At 41.9% G+C, this 22,862-nt stretch overlaps 1 protein-coding gene across 1 annotated transcript in view; it reads right to left on the bottom strand.

Annotated features, from left to right (window-relative positions):
• GLG1 (golgi glycoprotein 1) overlaps window positions 1–22,862 on the bottom strand; it is a 161,232-nt gene that overhangs the window by 24,549 nt on the left and 113,821 nt on the right. Inside the window, exons 8-12 of the mRNA XM_036751092.1 lie at window positions 22,195–22,409; window positions 12,755–12,876; window positions 5,702–5,803; window positions 3,668–3,821; window positions 2,350–2,487 (exon numbers count right to left, since the gene is read on the bottom strand). Of these exons, the coding sequence (XP_036606987.1) occupies window positions 2,350–2,487; window positions 3,668–3,821; window positions 5,702–5,803; window positions 12,755–12,876; window positions 22,195–22,409 (731 nt within the window). The remainder of the gene's footprint in view (window positions 1–2,349; window positions 2,488–3,667; window positions 3,822–5,701; window positions 5,804–12,754; window positions 12,877–22,194; window positions 22,410–22,862) is intronic.

Here is a 22,862-nt window from a genome sequence, read left to right as displayed (position 1 = left end):
TGTGTCAAAATTATTTTAAAATGACCAGTACTAACTGGGAAAGTCCTCTGTATTCTGAACCAGGGTTGGGACAGGATCTGTCCAAATGTCTGAAAACCACGCTAGTCTCTTGCTAGAAATTGGAGCACTATCCTCGGACGCAAAGGGGCAAGTCTCAGCACCACACAGAACTATTTTACCACTGCAAATAAAACAAATACATGATGAGAGATTCAGCCAATGGGGGAAAAGGACTTTCTGAGATAAGTGTATCTCCATGTGTAGATGCCATCTTTCTGGGGACTTTGAGAACTGAATTTGGGCCACCCCTGAATAGAAGCATATTATTTTTTCCTTTGGTTGGATCATCAGGTGAATTAAATAATTAGCACTGTCCTAAAACTATGCTATGGCAATAATTACTTTCATATCAAATGGTTTTTGCTAAGGTGAAGATGAGGAGGGAGAGTATTCAAGGCATAAGTGACAGCCAATGAAAACGCTTGGAATCAGGAGATGGAAGTATCTTGTTTAAGAAAGAGCCAAGATTGAAGAGTATGTGGAGGGAGGGGAGAGGAAGTGGTGCAGGAGACAGAGAGGGAGCCATGAGAGAGGTAGGAGAAGAACCAGGAGAGGCAGGGTCCCGAAAACCTAAAGAGAAGGAGCTTCAAGGAGGAGAGTGATCAACAGTGTCAGAGGCTGCAGAGACATCAAGGACAAAGAGGACTGAGAAAAGGCCATTAAATCGGGCAAGTGAGAGATCATTAGTAATTTTGGAGTGAGATGTTCCGGAGGAATGATCAAGTTGGAAGTCAGACTGTGGAGAATTACGAAGAGAGGGAGAGGAAAGGAGTGAAGGCAGCTGCTGCTGTAGACGACCTTCTCATAGAGTTTAGTCACACAAGTGAGGAGAGGGATGGGACAACAGCTGGCAATGAGGATTTTTTGAGGATGAGGGAGACCCAGGCATATTTCTAGGCAGCAGGGAAACTGCCAGTAGGGAGGGAAAGACTGAAGACAAGTGGGAGACATCTCCACTCCCTTTCAAAGCCAAACTCCTAGAATAAGCTGTCTACTTCCATCGTTTCCACTTCCTGCCCTTTCTTCTTAATCTCCTGAAAACCGGTTTCCAACCTTATCATCAGCTGAAGTTACTTTGTCCAAAGTTACTAGTGATTTCTTAATAGTTAAACCTGATGTTCTTTTCTCAGTCCTCACCCTCCTTGACCTTTCTCTGCAGCACCTGACAACTGTGACATCTTGTCATCCTGAATATTCTTTCTTCTGGGTTTCCATGACATAGCTCTCCTATGGTGATTCTCCTGTCTGACTGGTCCTTCTCAATCCTTTGCTGGTTCATCATTCTTATCACAACCCTCACCTATGGGTGCACCCCAAAGCTAGGTCTTTGGCTCATGCCTTTTCTTTATCCACATTCTCTTACTGAATGATTTCATCAGTTCCCATGAATTTAATTATCATCTCTATGTACATGATTCACAAATCTAAATATCTAACCCTATTTAGTCTTTCTCTTGAGCTCCAGCCATCCATCTCCAACTCAACACACCCACAACAGAATCCATCCTCTGTCTCTTCTGAACTCCTCCTCTTTCTCATGTCCTTATTTTCACAGAGATGACCGCATCTCTTCCTGGCACCCTGATTCACAGACTCAGAGTTATCCTTGTTCATCTTCCGTCTCATCAGTCCCATACTCAATCAATCCTTAAGGCTTGAAATTCTGTCGCCACATCATCTACCCTATCTGTCCCCTGCTCTCACTCACTACCACCACCTAAAGTCAGCCCTTCATGCCCTCGTTTCATCTGGACTGTTAAACACGGTCTCTTTGACTCCCGTCTGTCCCTTCCCTAATTTATCCTCCAAACAACTGCCAAGTGATCATCCTAAAACAAAGCTCTGTGATCTTTCTCTTCCCCTCCTGTGGCTCCCTGCTGCCTTTAGGATAAGATACAGACTTTTTTTTGTAGACCATTTAAAGGCTCCAGCTCGTTTTTCTGACTAATTTCTGTTATTTGCCCCTCAGGCACTCTGACCTACTTGCCATTTCTAGTACATGACATTCCATTTAGTTCCATCTATCTCCTTGCCTGCTCTTCTCCCAGCTCCCTCCGGGGCTCAGCCCCATAGTCACTTCCAAGAAGCCCTTCTTGACTCTGTCAGGTATTAATGCTCAGTATTTAGGGGAACCTTTCAAGCCTCTAATAAAAATGATTTTGAGTAGAATGCCAGCTCCCTGAGGGTAAGAACTGCTCAGTAGCTCTCTGAACATCCCCACAACCAAGCCCACGAGAGAGAGAGGTGCTTGATAAATACTTGTAGAAGATAATGGCACTGGTTTCCTACCTGGCCCGTCTCAGTTTTTTCACTGCACCACTTGCCCAGGTCAATGAGGCACTTGTCCTGGAGAGCAGGGTCCAGTTTCACGTCCATGGCCCGTTGGTGCAGGATCCTCTGGACTTCAGCTCGGCATTCTCGAGACAGCTACACAGGAAGACATGACAAGACAGACTTTAAAGAGGTCACAGGATAAGGCCAATGATGAGACAACTAAAAGAAATGTCTTCATTATCTAACTGCAAACAACCATGGTTTGACTTATTTGTAGAAATGAAAGACACACAACCCCAATTCTGTATTCTGTGTCTTCCTCCAAGCTCAGGAGGGGCTTATGTGTGAACAGGGTGTCTGTAATTTAATCTCTTCTTCCTGGACCTAAATAATGAAATGAAACAACCATAGGTAAAGCAGTGGATTCTTGAAATCCTGGAAGGTTTCTTTCATAGCCTAGCAGGGCATCAGTGAGGGGGCAGGGCAGCGGCACAGGGGATACAGCGCTGGGCCTGGAGTCAGGAAGACTCATCTTCCTGAGATCAAATCTGGCCTCAGGTACTCACACAGCTGTCACACCCTAAGCAAGTTACTTCACCCTGTTTGCCTCAGTCTCCTGGTCTGTAAAGGGAGCTGGAGAACGAAATGGCAAATCACTGCAGTGTCTTTGCCAGTAAGACCCCAAATGGGGTCATGAATAGCTGGATGCAACTGAACAACAGTAAGCACCAGGGAGGCACTAGAAGGTTGTATGCTTCACCTCGGAGACACCTAAATACAAATACTCTACCCCAAAAATGTTGGAGTCAAGAGAGAGCTCTGGAGATCAGGTCACAAGAAGAATCTCGAGGCGTGGTAAGTCCCAAGCAGAGGGGTCTGTTCCGAGGTGCATATCACCAAAGGTAACTGACTAAAGAATCTGAAGGACCTCTGAGGCATCGCTCAGAGCCTGGTGATGAATCACTCAAGCTCAATGGAGTCATGCAGCAGCACAGAACCACGGCCCAGGGACTGCTATTTTGTTTCACTTGGAGGATCTCCTCCTCTCCCTTTTAGACAAACAAACAGTAAACAAGTGAAGAGACAGGTGGGAAGACTATTTGTTGGAGATCACACTGCAGACTCCAAAATAGGACCTGCCGAGTACTCACTCTGACCCAATCACTGAATAAAAGTGTTTGTCAGAGAGAGGGATTTTGGGGAGCCAGATGTACTGGCACTCTCTCCTAGCACTAATTTTGTATTGGCTAAAATCACAACAACATTGAGTCAACCGATCCAGCCACTTCTGAAGCTGAGAAGAAAAAGAAGAAAAAAAAGGACGGCTGCGTACTCTCCTGCCTTGCTCCTCAGTGCGGTAGGCGTGTCTATACAAACAGGAGAATACAGCTCCGGGTGGCATGAGCTCACTGGTCTCATTCCAGCCATGGGTATGGCAAAGACGAGAAGCATCTCCTTGGCACTTGCGGTAAAGAACAGGGTCCAGTCTATAAAGAACAGAGTAAAAACACAACTACTTTTAACACAGTCTAATATACACAGGATTTTGACGGGCTACTTCACATGATGACAAGCAGTTCCCTGTGGGGCAGATGCCAGAAGAAGATATTGGGAAGCACAAAAATACTCTATTCTTAATAACCTTAAGATATTACCCACTTCAAAGCCCAATTTTTGCCCTGGGAGGAGCATCAAGTCTATATATTAGGAAGAAAACTTGGACCTCACCTAAGACGGCATTCATGGTAATACATAGTCACTAGCAAACTCAGTCCATGCTGATCCCTCAGGGTCACAACTGGGCAGCCAAAACATGTCATTAACAACTATGAACAACTTAGGATGAAAAAATGCTATTCATCCCCAGAGAAAGAACTGATGGCATTTGAAGAGATCGAAGCATACATTTTTTCCTTTATTTTTCTTGAGAGTTTTTTTTGGGGTCTATTTTCTTTTACAGTATCACTAATATGGAAATGTTTTGCACAACTACACATGTGTAACATATCAAATATTCTTGCCTTCTTACTGAGGAGGATGGGGAGGGAGGAAGTGAGAAAATCTGGAACTCAAAGTTTTAAAAACAAATGTTAAAAATTATCTTTACATGTAATCAGGAAAAAAAAATACTAAATTTAAAAAAAATGTCTTTAAGCAAAACACCTTTTGACATACTAAACCCCATAAGGAAGTGACAAGTCTCTGACCCAGCTCCTGGCCTACTTATCAACTTATCCCCTTTGTAAATCTCCCTCCTTTCCCTCTATGTTAGGTAATGTCTTGTTAAAAAGTACTTCTATTTTTAGGGTACCAATTCTGCCTATCAGTTCCAGTAAACATACCTACATTACATTTGGGAATGAAGGAAAAGCTGGGAACAGAGCTTACTGCTCACTTATCCAAGCCTTACATCTGTAAAAATTACTGAAGTTTTAATCTGTCCTAACTATATACTCAACATTTTTGGAATGATGATTGAAAGCAAGAAACAAAGCAGAGAAAAATCTACCAAGTAGCTTCAGAATTCCATGATTTTTATGAGTGTTCAGGAATGAAATGGAAAAGCTGGAGACAGGCTAAATGATGAAATATTTTATTTTTATAAACACATCTTCTTAGCCAATTTTGGACAGTTTGTGTAAGAATTTAGATTTTTATAGTTATGTCATTAACTTCAGAGAATTGAGAACAAAATACATGGACTCTTCTATGAAATATTCTAGTAAAATAAGTCACAAGAAAAAATTTTAGCAATAGCCCAAAGGTGTTTAAAATATAAATCAATAGCATGAGAACAAGGAGAACCACAGTGCATTCATTATCTGTTGGTTTGGGGGTAAGGAGTGAAACTGAATTGATAAGACAGTCTTCAATGCAGGTACCTCTCTCCTGGCAATCAATTTGGGTAGTTTAATAAAAGGTGAACTAAAAGCCAAGTTCTTACTTTTTGATATTAAAAATTCATAATAAAGGGTAGTTTCAATTACTTTGAATAAAAAAGAAACAAATTGCCATCTACTGGATCAATAAAACAACAAAAAAAGGCAAAACACTGTAATTTGCTTTCATAATTCAAAAATGTTATTTTTTTTCCTCACAGGCTCCTGGGTTTTTTTTTATAGATAGACATCTGTGATGCCAGGATTCTGACCTTGCACTTATAAATCAGCACTAACTAGTGACAGCTTAGCAGTGGACTCTGCTTTCAAGACGCTATACTGAAAGCAGTAAGGGTCAAGTCTCTCAGAATCAAGTATGCTAGCCATTCTAGGAAGAAGGAAGTCCAACCCATTCCTACTGACAATTTCTAAGATTAGAAAACAAAGCAGACTTTGCTAAGAGTTGGGCTAAGGCATAAGACACTTACTTCCAGTCTCGGGAGATGAAATATTGGAGCTCAAGCAGCCTGTGCTCACAGTCTTCTACCATCTTCTCTGTGTAGAGATGCTCCATCAGGCAAGAGAGGATCCTGCCAATAGGGAGGGAGAAAGCGCACCACCAGAGTCAGAACACAATCATAGCACTTTTACAATGCAAATGTACCTCAAGGCACATATTATGTGCTTGCCCTGTGCTAGGTCATGGAGATTTTTTTTTTAAACTGGATCTACGATTTCACCAGGGCAAAGAACTCCAGATGAGGAAACTCCTAGCAGTACACATCAGCAACTGTTCTGCAAGATGGAGCCTCGTGAGAGGCTTACATGGCCAGTATATGTCTAACCGTGGTTGAACACAGATCTTCTTGACTCTGAGTGTGACTCTCTCCCCACTATGACATGCTGCCTCTTACACATACCAGAGAGGCAGAGCCTAAAAAGGAGAAACTCCTTGTCTGCAAGAAAATCTTACATATTACTGAGTGATACAACATGTATATAAATCAAAGACTTAGCACTCCCTTATCTTAGAGATGAGGAAACATGCATTCAGTGACTTGTCCGTGGTCATCTAAATAAGACATGACAGACAGGGGATTTGAATCTAGGTCTCTGACTCCAAATCTGTACTGCTATGTGAATCAGAGAAGGCAAGGAGGAGGGTGGGGTTGGTGGGTAGGGTGGCACAAAGATGGACATTCAGGAAAGAGAACATGTGAACAGGAGAAACATGGCAAAGGTGGGCTAAGTCTGACTGTGGAGGTCTTCAAATGCCAGTCAAAAGAATTTATGAGCTATCCTTGAGGCAACAGGGAAACAGTGAAGGGTTTAGATCAGAGAAGTGACATACTTATACCTTTGTTTTAGGAAGATAACTCTGGGAGCCATGTGGAAGATGGACAAAGATGGGAAAGAAGAAGCAGGGAGACCATTGAAGAGGCTAATACAGTAGTTCGGGAGGAAGGTGACATGGAGGTGAACTGACGAAACTTGGCAATGGACTGGACATAAAGTGTGATGAAGAGGAAAGGAGTCAGGAGCGACTGGGGGATTGGGAGGCTGATAATACCCTCAAAAGAAATAGGGAAATTTGGAGAAGAGGTTCTGTTGGACATGTTAAGCATAAACTGGTGATGGGACATGTAGGTGAAGATACAGAATGAGGGTTAAGGACAGAGATGAAAGTTTGGATAGACAAATTTGAGAGTTTAACAGCTTAGAAATGACTGAATTCATGAAAGCATCAATGAACACCAAGGAAGTATATGGAAGGGACCCAAGATAGGGTTCTAAGGGACTACTTATGATTAGGGAATGAGAAATGAACAATGATAAAGCAAAGGAGAATAGCAATTAAGACAAATAGAAGATTAGGAAGAATGTGACAAAAATTAAAGACAAAGAGTAGCTAGGAAGAAAAATGAACAATGGTGTCAGGCTGCAAAAACTGAAGAAGAAACAAGGAATGAGAAAAGAACGATAGATTTAACAGTAATAAAGTAATAAGGCTGTTTGGAGAGAGTAGTTTTTAGTAGAGTGGTAGAGTGAGAATAAGTCAATAAAGAGAAAGAGATGAAACATACATGACTTTCACTGTGAAAGAGAAGAAAGTTATTTGATGGAATCTCACAGGGATAGGCAAAGTCAAATGAAGGTTTTACCGGGATGTGAGAAGCTCAGGCTTATCTGTAGGATGGCGGAAAGAAGTCGACAGAAAGAGAGAGTAAAGATGAGAGAAAATGGTTAGAAGGGGTCAAGGTCTTCAAGGAGGCAGGAGGGGATGAGAACAAGAGCATAAGTGGAAAGTTGATCTTGGCAAGGGAAAGGGCTCCTCTTCTGCTTCAGAGACTGGATCAGAGGAAAAGATGAAAAAAGACATAGAAAGGTTCTGTGGTGCAGAGTAGGGGAAATGAGGGAGTTCATGAACTAGTCAGACTTTCCATGTAGCTTTGGAAAAACAATGACTTGGCTTCTTTCCCAGAACAAGGAGGAACTTACATGTGAGAGAAGACTTCCTTTGCCTTTCTTTACTCTAGCTCCTTTCTTTATATAAGCTAGAACGAGTACAATTAACTCCAACACTTATGTATGCCACAGTAACCTGAAGTTGTTCCCATGCTTCTAAGGGCTTTCGATTTTATTTACGGATAAGAGTTCTGCCTCTTCAACTAGAATACAGATTCTTTAAATATTGTGAACACTAAATATTTCCCCCTCATCCTAATTCTGACAATTTCCACTCATTAGATGGAAGTACACAATACATAATTGTCTATAACTGACTCCTTGGTTGGAAAGATGTATAATACATTCAATCAACACAACAGCTCAAGAAAATCTAGAGTCAGGGCAGATGATGCTAACCTATGCTTTTTTCTTTATTTGCTTGATTACTCAGTGGCATAATTCGGGGCTATTTATGATTATCTAAAGAATCATAGGATTTAGGCCTGGAAGGAGATAAAGCACCTTGTTACACTTGTCCTAAGTGCAAAGCTGGATTCACACTCAGGTTGTCCAATTTCAGGTTCTGATTTCAGTCTGGCACCTCCAACCCTGGAGCTGAGCTAGACTCAGTGAGCCCCAGACATGTCAACCAGCCATCTTGGATGGTGATCTTCCCTCAAAATTCCCCTCCCTTCCCCCAATACTCTTAATCTCCTGCTCTGCAAAGAATAACCCAGTCAGCTGTTCTATGACTCCACTCACCATTACTGTGACATCTGAGATCACCACCCCATGTGTTATATTCCCCTATCAGAATGTAAACTCCTTGATGGCAACAACTATCTCCCTTTTGTATTCATGTCCCCAGCACTTGGCACAGTGCCTAAAAAATGCTTTTTCATTCATTTCTTCATTCTGCCATTGTGCACCACGATATTAACGGGCAACATCGTAATAATGATTACATATGACCTAGCTCTCCCTACACAGCAGGATAATAGCTGCAGAGCTGGGAGGGGCAGAAGAATCACTTGGTCTAACCTCTTCATTTTACAGGTGAGGAAAATGAAACTGAGAAGTTAAGTGACTTACCCAGTCATAAAGGTAGTTAAGGATCAGAGGTGGGCCTCCATCCCAGATGCCCAGACTTCAAATTCGGCACCCTACATAAATTACACTGGACTGAAGTGTTCAGCTCTCATTTCCAAGATTAATTTTAACGAATGCTGATGCACGATTCAGTTACATATTTCAAAACTTCTTCTTCCCCAAATCATTCAAGTGATTTAGAATTCCAGTTTCTTAATCTCTTTAAAATCTTATGGCTTCCTCCTCTATTCAACCTCAGCTATACAGAGAATCACAGAATTTGAGAGGTAGAAGGGAATCCAGGGGAATCTAGTTCAACCCATAAACAAAAAATTTACTGTATCATACCTAGAAGGTGGCCATTCAGCCTCTGCTTGAAGACCTTCAAAGAGGAAGAACTCAGCACTTTTCAAAGCAGCCCATTCCACTCTGAGACAGTTATTGTTAGGAAGCCTTTTCCGACACCAAGCCTGTACTGGTCTTTGTAACATTTCCTCCCTTTCAATTCTGGCTCTACCTCTCACCCTCACCCCCTGGGATCAATACAACCAGTCGGATCCTTCCTCCATAGGTGACAGCCCTTTTAAATACTTGAAGACAACTGTCATATTCCCCTCCCCCACCTCTTTGGTCTTTTCTTCAGGATAACCAGACCTATTTCCTTCAGCTGACCCTAACATGCCTGTGGGCTGAAGGCCCTTCACTGTCTTGGCTGCCTTCCTCAGGACCCTTCTGAAAACCTGGTCCCCAGAACTGGGCACAATGCTCTGAGAGAGGCCTGACAAGACATAATCACTTCCTGCCTCCTAAAAGCCGTTGCCCTTCTCAATGCAGTGCATAACTGCATTAGCTTTCTCAGCTGAAGTGTCACTGCACTGAGAGTTACAGCTTAGATTCTACCTCCAACCACAAGTGTTCCACTTCCTTAATCAAAAATTCTGAAATGTCTCTATGTGGTCATAACCTAAGATTCCATCTGCCCCAAAGTCTTCCCCTTTCCAATCCAATGGTCCTCCCTGTGACCTCCAATCTCTCTACCACTCAGTGTTTTCCCAGACAATTAACTTTGCTCTGACTTGACTGTCTTCTTTGTCCAACCCTGAGTTTAGAGTTAAGCAGCTGAACCCTTCACTGTCCTCAGCTCTCAGATCCCTCCACCCCACTGTGTTATCGTGGCCCACAGTGTGACAAAAGTCAGGCCTAAATCACCCCCTCCACTCCTCACATCCTGCCAATGAGCTAGAGCAGGTCACCTGACCGAGCTGGCCTGTCCACTACCTCAACTGAGCTTCACCACAGCAAGGTAATCTATTGATTCCTCTATAGTTCATTTCCTAACCCAGTGGTATTATACTCAAATAGAAATGGGGGCCACTAAACTGTACGTAAGGATCCCTGTGGACCACATAGAGACTTAGGTTAAAAATGCATACTACCGATGTTTGATTGTATTCTTATTTTGTGAAATATCTACTCATTACAATTTAATCTGGTGTGGACTGTACTCAAGAGTGTTGTAGACTCTGCGAGTCCTATCAGCTGTGTGTCTGCTACCTCTGCGCTAACCCACTCTCCACCAGGGATATTTTAAAACTTTCTCTTTTTTACTGAAATCTTCTATTACCTCCTCTTCCTTCCTTCAACCTCCAACCAAGGACCTTGCCTCAAACTACATGGAAAAAAGAGAGGCCAAGAGCTCTGAGGTCCTTTTTCTCTTCTCAAAATCCCCTGAGATAGTCCCATACTCCCACTTACTTTCTTTGAGAAGGACGTGCCTGTTCTTGTCAAGGCCAATGCCTCTACGTGTGTCCAGAAGACTTCCTGCATTATCCTCTCCTCTCTGCCTAGCTTACTGGTTCCTTCCCTGCTGCTTAAATTATGCCAAGATATCCCCCAACCTTTAAAAAGAGTCTTGCACTTAACTGTAACAGTCCTTTAAGTTCTCAGCCTATATTTCTCCTCCTTTCTCAGTCAAACTCCTAGAAAAAAAAATCATCTATACTTTTGGCTCCAAGTCCTGCCCTCTCACGTCAACACTCTGCAAAATCTGACTTCTGCTTTCACTATCCAGCTAACACAGCTTTCTCCGTGGATACAAACGCTCTCAGTGCCATATCTGAGGGTTTTTAAAATTCCTCTCTGTCCTGGATGCTCCCTCCTCTAACTTCAGGGACACTACTTGGTCCAGGCTCCTGGGCCTTCTCAGTCTTCCTGGTTGGCACATTCTGGCCCACTATTCACAGGTTCTGTCCTCAGCGCTGTTCACGTTGCCTTCTACAGTCTCACCTCTCTGCTGATGCCTCTCACATCTATGTATCTAGTGCCAAGAGCTTTTCCTGGGCTTTCCTCACGCCTCTCCCAATGGCCTACTGTTGATCACAAAATGGAGAACTCGAACATGTTTCAAATTCAGTATGTGAAAAAAAACCAAAAAAACACTTCACTATTTCATTAATGCTGAAATTATGGCCCTTTCTTCCAGCCTTCCAAGCTCTGCAATCGTGGCATTATCCTTACCTTCTTATTCTCTATCACCTTACACAGAAAACCATTTGCAAAATCTTGCCATTTTTGTCTCTACAATATCTCTTGTATCCATATGTGTTAAAATCATATGTGTTCTGATCCCCCTTCTGACAGTGTCTGTCAGGAGACAGCATGAAGGGGTAAGAGCAGGAAATAAGATTGCAAAGGGGAACCTAGGGCAGCATGTACAAAGTGTCCCAAAGATCAAATGAGCATATTTTACAATCTGTATCACAGATTAACTGAAAACCACAGCCTGGTGACATGTGTGGTATCAGAGGAAGACAGCTAGACTCTGTTATCAGGGCCTTGTGGCCCTGTGACGTATAAATCTCAGACAAATTCCATCCAGACCTTTGCAGTAAGATCACCATAAGGTGCTGATAATTCTGAGATGATGCAGACAGTTTCACTGACAACTCAGACGATTTGATTATGTTAGTAAACTAATCTAAAGGTGGTAGAGATAAGAGTCCCCTCAAAGTTCTCCTCCCTCCACCCCTGCACTCTGCACTGGGTCCAAGCTGCTGAGTACTCCCAACACTCACATTTTGTGAGTAATGCTCCGTCTCCCCTCTCTCCATCCTCTTCCTCACCCTGCCTACCCATCCCCCTGTTCCCATGCCACCTAGCCCTTTTGCCACTTGTCTCTACACCTTATTAGAGGGATTGCAGTCCCACTTCCTGCTGTCGTGACAGGCTTTCCTGGAGAGTACCCAGAGAACCAGGAGTGTGCCTGCCTCCATTTCACAATTTCATCACTTAATTGTCAGTTCACTATCTCTTTCCTTTGACCTCTTGGTGCCTCAGTTCCCTTACCTGTAACACGAGGGCATTGAACTGAGTAGCCTTTAAGGCCACTTCAAGCTCTAAATCTGATCTTTTCCCACCACTAACACGGTTACCACTTAATTCACATGTTTATCAGCCTCCTAACTGGTTTCTCTGCCTCAAATCTTGCCCACCCTCCAACTTCATGAGAGTTAACAAAGTGACCCATTACTCCCCACAGTGGCTCCCTACTGCCTCTTTGATCAAATACACCTTTTAAAGATTTTTTAAATCCCTTCACAACTTGGCCTTAATGTAACTTTCCAGTCTCAAACTGCATTAATATCTTCACTATAATTTACCCTCTGGCTAAACTGACCTTCTTACTCTCTTCTGGAAGGGATTTCCTGCTCATCTTCTCCTCACAAAATTCCCTACTTCCTTCAAACACCATTTGCTACAGCAAGCCTTGAGTGACTCCTCCAAGCTGCTGGTGGTCTCCCTTGTCTAGACTGTCTTGTAGTTGTACTATAGATCCTTCTGTAGGGGCAGGTTGTCTCATGAGAATTTCCGTTCCGTGAGAGCTGATTGCCTCATTTCCTTTGGTGTTCACGGCGCCAGCATAGCATAGAATAGCACAGTAGGCACTTGAGAGACGACTGACTGCTAAATGTAACATGACTGTACACGGCGAAGAAGGCACCTACATTGGGTCTCCAGATCGTATGTGCTTGCAGGCCGTCTGTATTACAGATTCACAAGCTTCATTCAAAGCTCGGTCAATGCGGTAATCTGCACCAGGGTCAGTTTCTTGAATCAGTGTTTGAAGCTAGATGAGAGTAATTTGAGAAAATAAGACAGTTACTGAGTGACTAGAGCAGGTTGATGCCAAATATGACTAACATTCACTTATTCCACTTCAATGTCATTTTAAAAGCTGTTACTGATCTTTTGTTTTCACACAACCTTCATTTCCCAATATATCTCTTCAACAATATATTCAACAATATTTCCCAACATATCTCTTCAGGAACAGAGACAAAAACCAGTCCGGCAAAATTAATGAATGCCTCAGCCAAGTCCCACACCCCATGCTGAGCCCCAAACTCCACCTAGAAGGGAAGGGGGGCCCTCCTAGCTCGCTCTTTCATCTGCATGCTGGAAGTCCTGGTGTGCACAGCTCTGCTGTGTCGGCTTCCCTGACCGGGTGCCAGTTCATGGGCCTCCTTCCATGCCTCTCTGGACTCTTGAAGGTCACTCCCATTACATTCTTATGCTGGATTTTGTTTGGACACTTCTGCATCCATGAGGCAGCTACTGTTTCCAATTCCTTGCAACTTTAATTTGTCAAAATGATAACGATGACACATCCCTATTTTGACTAACTTCTAGGTGCTACCAAATATCTTCTCTCTGACGTCTCTCTAAACTGAAGTTTTTTTGTTTTGGATCTGGTAAAGACCCCTTGCCTAGACAGACTGAGTCACAAACCACATTTTCAGCTTCCACTGGACAAGGTTACAGAAGAAGAAACAAGAAGCCACGGATAGGAAGTGGATGGGTATGGAATAGTCAATAATCAACAAGCATTTACTAAGAACCAACTATGTGCCAAGCACGGTGCTAAGTGTTAGAGATGCAAAAAAAGGCTAAAGATAGTCCTTGACTTCAAGGAGCTCACAATTTAATGGAGGAAACAATAAGAACACAAATATGTAAAAGGTAAATAGGAAAAAATTAACAGCAGGACGTATTAAAATTAAGAGAGGTTGGGAAAGGCTTCCTCTAGAAAACAGTATTTTAGACAGAACTCGACGGAAGCCAGGAAATGAGAGAGCATTCCAGGCATGTGGTTCAGCCAGAGAAATGGGAGAGAGCTGAGACGTCAGGGAATTGGACATGAGTGTGGATGAGTAGCATGGTTTGCTTTTAAAAAACAGAGGGAGAAGTGGAAAGTCAATGGGTAATGATCAGATGAGGGAATTTCAGAACAATTAATCCGGTTCACTTGGTAGGTACTAAGTAGAATTTCTGGAGAAGAAATTTGGGGAGAAATTGAAGAAAACGTGAAGAACTATTTCTAGGCCCAGATACTGGTACAGACTGTACTTCCCGTTTGAAGACCAGGATCAAGGACAATTAAGGAGAACAATAAAAGGATTAAAAAGTATTATGAAGGATCAGAGAAGATGAGAGAGAACTTGTAGAACATTCAGGAAGGAAAAGGTAAGGTAAAAAAGGAATGTGGAGAAAATGTATAAGAAATAAACTGAGAGATGATTGATTGGTGTGTATGGGACAAATGGATGAAACAGATCAAGAGTGTTCATAAGGCTGTAGGGGAAAAGGAATGATGTTGTGGAGCTGTCAAGTTATTAAGAGGTGGAAATTGGCTATAACAGTTGTAACCAAATACTTAAGGCTTCATGAGGTGTGAACTACAAACAATTAAATCTCACCTGATGCAGAGTAGAAGAAACTGTACGAGGACTTGCATTGCTGTATGCAACGTTTCTATTTTTCTAAGGCTTTGGGTCCCCACTAGAGAAAGGGAAGAGACTGGAAGAATACCACTCCACATTTCAGGTTAGAGAGAAGCAAGGTTTCAACTTAAGGGATCTGGGGTAGAAAAGGTGAGACTTTGACCCAAATGTCAGGATGCCCAAGAATAGAAAAGAATCACACAGAAGAAAAAGAGAAGGAAAAGGTCAGCTCTATGATTAGACCTTAAAAAAAAAAAGACTTCAGGCTCTTCCTGATGAGGGGATTGAACGCACCAAGAAAGAAGCTGCTCGTCTTCCAGAGCCCCAGATGTGATAAGGGATCATCCAGGGAGAGTAGCGACAGGAGTTGGCGATTCCTTTCTCCTGGGCATGGCCGACCTTGTAATCACATGAAAGAGGTCTGCTGGCTTAACTGGACATGGACCCATGACATAAGAGACCCTACTGAGACTCATCAAAACATCACCCCTACTCACTTCCGGTGACACTGTTAAAAGGTATAGCCAATGGTTGTGAAGCTGTGGGCAAGAGACTGAAGACCATGATGGGGACAGGTTGTGTTTGCTTCTTTGCTTTAATTTGGGAAGTGAAGGGCTGGCTAGGAAGGAGGCATCTGAGAATGGCACTTCCAGCTAAGCCTTTAAGTACAGGGATGTTAGCTACTTGGACAGAGAAGGAATACCCCTATTAGAGAAAGCTGCCTGTGCCCAGCCTCCAAACTAGATATTGTAGAGACGGTTACAATGAAGGAGAAGGGGTTGAGGTATCCTGAACTTCACAGGAAGGAAACTATTAAAATTCATGGCTTCAAATGTCGGAATAGAAATGACTAATGTTAAGACAAAAAGCAAGAGGAACCAGATGTTCTAATGACCTCCCAGTTACAAATGAGGCTTGGTACAATGAAACCCATGTCTGGAAGGTGGCTCTGGACAAAAAGAGTACACTCTGAAGAAACAGGTCATGGGCTTTATAAAGGAATGGATGTGGGTCGGGGTAGCACTGCATATTAAGAAGGCATATTCATGGAGAAGTCTAAGAACCAGAGGGAGGAAGCATGTTGGAGAGTAGTCATTAGAAGGAAACACAGAAATGATTTAGTCATTAGAGTTTATTACTGACCATCTGGACAAAAAAGAAAGAGAGGAGGCAGTTTGGGAAGTAAATCACAAGTCCGGCACAGAGGCAGAACTGCAATAAGATGGGGACCTTCGATTATACAGCTATCTACTAGAGCTTTTTCTCTGCCAAAAGCAGAGTAGCTAATAACTTCCTGATTTGCTTTATCGATCACTGCATCCTTCAGAAGGTGAAGGGATATATTTTGGCTGATTTTCACTGGCTGCTGGGCATGATAGGAACGTCAGAGGTGTGGGGGTGCAGTGACCACTTCAGCCTAAAGCTTATGACAGAGGAGGGTAAACCTGTATAGATTTTGTGAGAAAACAACGCAAACAAAAACCCAGATTTCAAAAGGTTCAGATAAAATTTCGGCAGAATCCTATGGATTAAAATGCTTCGGGGGAAGTCAGCCCGAGGGGGACGGGAGAAGCTTAAAAACAATTCTCCAAACACAAAGGGAAACAATTACAATGAGGAGGAAAAAAATAAAATTTGCCTGAAAAGAGGAATGCGGCTAACAAACAGAACTTACAAACCCGACTTAGAAATGTACAGAGGGCAGAAGCAAGACCAGGTAACAGAAGATGAATATAAGATTGGGGTAGTCCTATAAAAATAACTTTCCAAATTCATCCCTCAATGCAACTCCAGGCTGTCATTTTTATTCCCAACCCCCTCCACCAGCGGTCTGTTTGAAAGCTACACATCTCTTCCAATGGGTTCTCTGGAACGCCTGACCCAAGAACAAAACCAGATTTCATCTTAAACCTTTTCCTCTCTTGCTCCCTCCACCTTCTTGTAGTCATTGAGACCTATCTGGCTCCCACATGACAACACAGCTTCCCTGGCCACCATTTCCGGCCTTGATTGCCCTTTCAATCAGATCCCAGACTCAATGTCAGTAGCTGGGGAAATGGAATATTCCTTGCTCCAAACTGCTACTTCCGAGCCCTCTACCACCATCACTAAGTAACTACTTCTCCTTCGAGGTTCACTAAAAACCAATCTATGCCAATCAAGATTCCAGTATGGACTTCCCGGACACACTTTTACATCAACAAATGACCCCGATTCATCTCATCTTCTCCAGCAGATTGCCCCCTCGGTCATGCTCACTCTCCTTTATCTCCAATCTCTCCCTAATCTGTAGGCTGCTTTCCAGCAGCCAGGAAACAGGGATATATCTCCCAACCGTCACTAGATCTGTCCATCCCCATTAGCTGTCATTCCTTATCTCTCTCTTCCCTGGCTAAACTTCGGAAGGACATCTTCCCTTACTTCACTCTCTTATTCAGACTCTACATTCTGGCTTCTGCCCAGGTTATTCAATTTTACCAGTGATCTCTTATTTGAAAAAGTCTGAGAGTTTTTTCTCAAACATCATCCTTATTGACGTCTCTATATCCTCTGATACTATCAATCACTCCTTTCTCCCTTATAATCTCTCCTCTCTAGTATTCCACCAAACTTTTCTATCTTGGTTCTCCTACCTGTCTGACAGTAGATGTGATCACATGTGATCGCTGAACCACTGTCAGTGATACATGAAATGGAAGAGGTTTCACAAGACTGAATGGCAAATATCCTGATTTTCGAAACTAGTAAAGATACCCACAAATCATAGGCCAGTGAGCTTGATTTCAATTATTAGGAAATTTCTGAATGAATCATTAAAGAGATTGCTGATCAATGCAGTGATGAACCATGATTCTAGAGGCCCAATGAAGAATGATATCTACTTCCTGACAGAGCGCTGATGGACTAATACGCAAAATGAGAAACTTATTTTTAGATAGGGGAAAGATTTGGGGGATAGAAAAATAAGTAAATGCTTGACAATTAGAAAGAGAGTTTGGAAAGAGAAATGCAGAGGGTATGGGAGAGGGAGACACACAGACAGAAAGAGACATGGTCAACATCTAGAAAGAGAAGCAGTGAATACAAAATGCCAGCATAACTTCATTAAGAACAGGTCATGCCATACATGTCTGGAGACCATCAATTTCTTAACTAAGTATATTTGTTAAAAGGGTAGTTTTAAAATAGAAATCTTTCTTTTCCCCACCTTTTTATGCTAAGAGTGGGAAAGGAAAGAAAGGACAGAGGAAGTGTTGCCAAAAAAGAAGAAAGAGTCATTGAAGCATTTTTAAAAAATGTACAGATGAGAACAGAAGGAAGGCCAGGAGGAATAACAGAAGAAGAGAGCTTTGAAAGTTACATGTTAAATTTATTACATATATAAAAAGAAAAGAATCTGTATATAATACCGATTCACAGCTTCAGTATAGATCTCTTTTTTTCCTGTTCTATTATAAATGGAAATGCTCATTGTATTGGATGTCTAAGTTCTGAATAAAAAAAAAAAAGGAAAAAAGAATAGGTCATTCCAGGCTAACGTCATTTCCTTTTTTGATAAAATTACCAAATCAGCCTCAGAGGGGAATTCTGTGACTGTAGTTTACCTAGATTCAGCAAAGCTTTTGATAAAGCTTCTCATAGTACCCCAGGGAAAAAGAGAGAGAGAGACTTAGAACTGATTGAAAAGCCAGAATCAAAGTCAAAGTAAGAGGAGGTGTTTGGAGGAGTACAGAAGTATTTGGCCTTGGGATGTTTAGCATTTTTATCAATGACATCAACATTGTACACTATCAATTCTACAAAAGACATAACGCTAAGAGAGAGGGCTAATACAGGAGAAAATCAAAATCAGGATCCAAAGGGACCTTGACAGGTGAGACCGTGGGCCTGAATCTAACACAATGAAACTCAATAGGGATAAACGAATCATTAAACTTTACAAGAATAAGATGAGGCAGACATGGGTATATAATTGTTCTGAAAAAGATCTGGGAGTTTTGTTGGACCCCAAGCTCAATGAATTAGCAGTGTAATGAGGAATTTCAGAGCTTCTGACTAAGGACGTGGAACACTTGTGGTTGGAGGTGGAATCTAAGCTGTGACTCTCAGTGCAGTGACACATCAGCTGAGAAAGCTAACACAGTTATGCACTGCACTGAGAAGGGCAGTGGCTTTTAGGAGGCAGGAGGGATTGTGTCTTGTCAGGCCTCTCTCAGAGCACTGTGCCCAGTTCTGGGGACCAGGTTTTCAGAAGGGTCCTGAGGAAGGCAGCCAGGACAGTGAAGGGCCTTCAGCCCACAGGCATCTTAGCTGAAGGAACTAGGCCTGGTTATCCTGAAGAAGACCAAAGGGGGACATGATAATTGTCTTCAAGTACTATTAGTCAGAGGTCAGAACCAGAGCAGTTTTGGAGAATTGTCTGGAACACTGGAGCTTAAGTAAGTTACACAGGGTTACAAAGAATTTGTTAGACAGTTCTAGCTTTTTATCCATAACGTCCGTCAGCTCGTTGGTCCGGTAGATAAGAGTGCTCCACCCAGGGTCAAGAAGACCTGAGTTCAAATCTAGCCTTGCACCTTTACTAGCTGTGTGACCCTGGGAAAGTCATTAGCCTGTCTGCTTCAGTTTCTCTATCTGTAAAATGGGGATAATAATAGCACAAAGTTCTCAGGGTCGTTGTGAGGATTTAAATGACATCGTATTTGTAAAGTGCTCAGTGCAATGCCGAGCACACAGTAGGTGCTTAATAAATGCTTATTTTCTTCCTTTCTAGAGTAACAAAATATACCTTTTTTCCTAAGGTAGCTTGTCTCACGTCCACACAGGATGCCAGAATTCCAACAAAAGCTGCCTGTTAAACGCATGTGAATAACAGACAAGCCATGGTCAAAGGTAAGGGCAGATAAGATGAATGCGCCACTGACAAAAGCTCTGAGTTGCAGGGAATGACAATAAATGCCCTAGTCCAGGCAAACTCAAAGGATTATTGCTCCCAGCTTGGAATTTTAATGACAGTGGCTTGGGAATGAGTGAGTGCTAAGGGCTTGTTTACCTACCCCTCGTTCCTAGTATGTATGTGGGAAATCTGGCAAAGCCCTCGAGTGTTCAGTACAGAAAATAGATTAGGAAGTCATTTTCTTTGGCTCTGGAGAGCCCTTGCCTAAATGGACCGAGCTAGAAGTCAAGAGGATTAAATATGTATTCTAAGTCAGTGTGTAACAGGAAATTATAAGATTAAGATATATTAATCTTCCTTATGTTTTGTAGTTTACCAGTTAGCGGAAGGTCACTAAGTCACATCTTCACTATATGGAAAACAGCTAAAATTAATGGTTAACCACATGGGTGTATACATGGATGACAGATGCTTCGAATTAACATGGAAGCTGGTTCTGCCAAGGAAGGAAATCTCTAAGAAGCAAGGAAGGGAGAAATAGACAATCCTAAACGAACCATTTCTACACAGCTCCCTACACTTGATGAAGGTTTGATAATGGAGCAGAGAGAAAGGGAAAGGGCAAGGAAAGCTCCTTTTGTTGACTCACTACTCTTCAACAGGTAAGCAATGTTGAAGTTAAGGGGCATGCATTGCTTTCCCACCTGGCTAGTCTCAAATATGACTGGTGGTTTCCAAATGCACCACTGCTCTTTAATTTCTTCACTCACTGTCAACAAGGCTTGAAGCGATCACAATTATACTTGGGGAGAAGCAGAGGGTTGGGCTACCAGTTTGAGGGACTGACTACTGTTGCCATCTAAGGATTTTAAAGTTCCTGCCACTCTATTTGGAAAGCATTTCTTTTTTTTTTTTTTGCAAGGGGGAAGGCAGGGCAATTGGAGTTAAGTGACTTGCCCAAGGTCACACAGCTAGTACATATGTCAAGTATCTGAGGCCACATCTGAACTCAGGTCCTCCTGACTCCAGGGCCAGTGCTCTACTCACTGCGCCACCTAGCTGCCCCTGGAAAGCATTTCTATTACAAATATCTAGTGGGATTATTTTTGAAGCTGAGTCACAATCTCTTTCAAAAAGCTGAATTTCCTAATGAGGAACAGCAGCATTTCTTCACAGGTATGGAAAATAATTAGATTCTTACTACAGCCAATTCACCCACTTTACAATCCATTATCCCATGTATCTTAATACTAAAAAGAAGCAAGGCTTCACATTTGCTCAGCCTTCAAAGATAGCTAAAACCAAATCTTTTCTTCTTCTTGGTCCTTATTACATTGGGGGTGAATGTACAGACACTGGATGTTTCTTGGTTTATTTTTAACTAATTTTTAAAATACTCATTATTTTTAATTTGTGCACACAAAAGCTGACCACAGTTCCAAGGCTACCAGGGTGAGAAATAATGAAAAATTCAGACCAGAGACATCTAAGAACCTTCCTGATAAGTCTGACTTGGCATTTTGGGAGAACAGGTTATAACTGTCTCCTATTTTTCCAATTTCTGTCTTACTAAGGAGACCAATTTTCTACAGTACTTGATGTCACAGACCAATTTAGCACGTTACTTTTAAGGGGAGGAGATAAAAAGATGCAGTATACAATTTTATTCTATATCAGCGCAGTAGAATAGGTCGTAAAATTCTGTTTACGGCTCAGAAATAAAAGCAAAGTAACATCCGAATTTTAATAAAAATGTCATTTTCAAAATAAAGAACTGATTAAAATTTTCTAATATTTTCTTGAAAAGTAAGGTTAGAATATTTAGTTAAACTCTGTGCTTTGAATTTAAGGTTCTAATAATGAAAAATTAATTCACATGCAGGGTACCCAAGGATGCTGTTACCCCAAAATGCTTTTTAAAAAAAGACTTTATCTGGTGAAAAGCAAAAACATGTAGGCCACAGAGATAACACAAGTGAGTTATATATAAAAGACCTTAATATTTGCCAATCTAAATTATAGATTATTTACCAGTCTTATAATCACTCACCTACCTACAAATCCAAGATGAATAATGATTTGTTAATATTCCCACCTAAAGAATGCTGAGAATAATTTTGGTGTTTAGAAAATATCAAAATACTCCAAGTACCTTGGAACAGGGAGAGGCAAAGGGCTAGCAAGAAATATTAATGGGTGGGTATGTTTTCATTCTCTCTTGCATAGCTGGTTTCTTCTAACAGTAAAGATGGGGTTTTGAGAAACCAAACGAGATAGCAGCTCTACATATCAACAATGGAAACAACTCCTAAAAACTATTAGTTCCCTCTATTGTCTGTTCTAAACCTTTCAGACTCAAGGAAATCATCCAATAAAACCATTAATACAGACCAAATTCTCTTAAGTTTGAGGACCTCTTCCAATTTATGAGAAGCTGGTCTGGCTTTGATGATTGGTTTTTAAAGATGTCAAACACAGGAAATTACGCTTTTCCTGTAAAACAATTGCAAAAAATATTTTTCATCTGTATCTTTAAGTAAAAATGGCAACTACCGATTATGAACGCCAACAACTGCTCCATTGCAAGTTTCATGATCTTAATGATGTTTGCCTTGAGAAACAGTCCTAATGAACTTGACACTTAGAATCAAGTGCACATCAATGAGTTGTCATAGATACTCTATAAAGGGTGCATACTGGGTCAGGGTCAGGAAGGAGTTCTTCAGATGCTGAAATGTAACACTAAAATGACAGACTGATTACTTACCGCTTGCTGGCAATTCATTCCAACGTTTCCCTTTTCTCCACGAACTACTTTCATCAGACAGTGCAGAGTCCGCCCTTTTCGGTGTAGTCCAGAGCAGTGGTGTTCAATTTCCCCTCGACAGCTCAAGATAATCTCAGGGCTCAAAGAAAAGTCTTCCATCAACATGCGTCGGTAATCCAACATTTCTCCCTGGCACTCACTGCTTACCTGTCGACCTAAACCACATACCAGAGAAAGATAAGTCACAGTGTTAAGGAAGGTGAATCACATTAGAAGTACAAATTTTCTATATTCAGGACACATAAGTTACAGCTACCATTAAGATTTAAAACTTTGACTTCAAGACTTAGGAGCACAAAAGAAAGTCAGAATTCAGCTGCTAAATGTGATATAAGAGCACTGTCTTTCAGGGCTGGGGAACATGAGGCCTTGAGGCCACATGTGGCCTTCTAGGGGCTTGGATGAGGCCTTTTGCCTGATTCCAAGTTCTGCAGAACAAGTCCTTTAATTAAGGGGATTTGTTCTGTAAAGTTCGGATTCAGTCAAAGGGCTGCATTTGAGAACGTCAGGGGCCACATATGGCCTTGAGGCTGCAGGTTCCCCAATCCTGTCTTAGATTGACTGCAAACCTTTGAAGTAACATTGTGAATGCTTTGTCATTAGAGGTA

The sequence above is a fragment of the Trichosurus vulpecula genome, chromosome 3, assembly GCF_011100635.1.
Source record: "Trichosurus vulpecula isolate mTriVul1 chromosome 3, mTriVul1.pri, whole genome shotgun sequence".
NCBI classification, from domain to species: Eukaryota; Metazoa; Chordata; class Mammalia; order Diprotodontia; family Phalangeridae; genus Trichosurus; species Trichosurus vulpecula.
The sequence above is the reverse complement of the archived record's forward strand: the minus strand, read 5'-3'. Positions and strand labels throughout refer to the sequence as shown.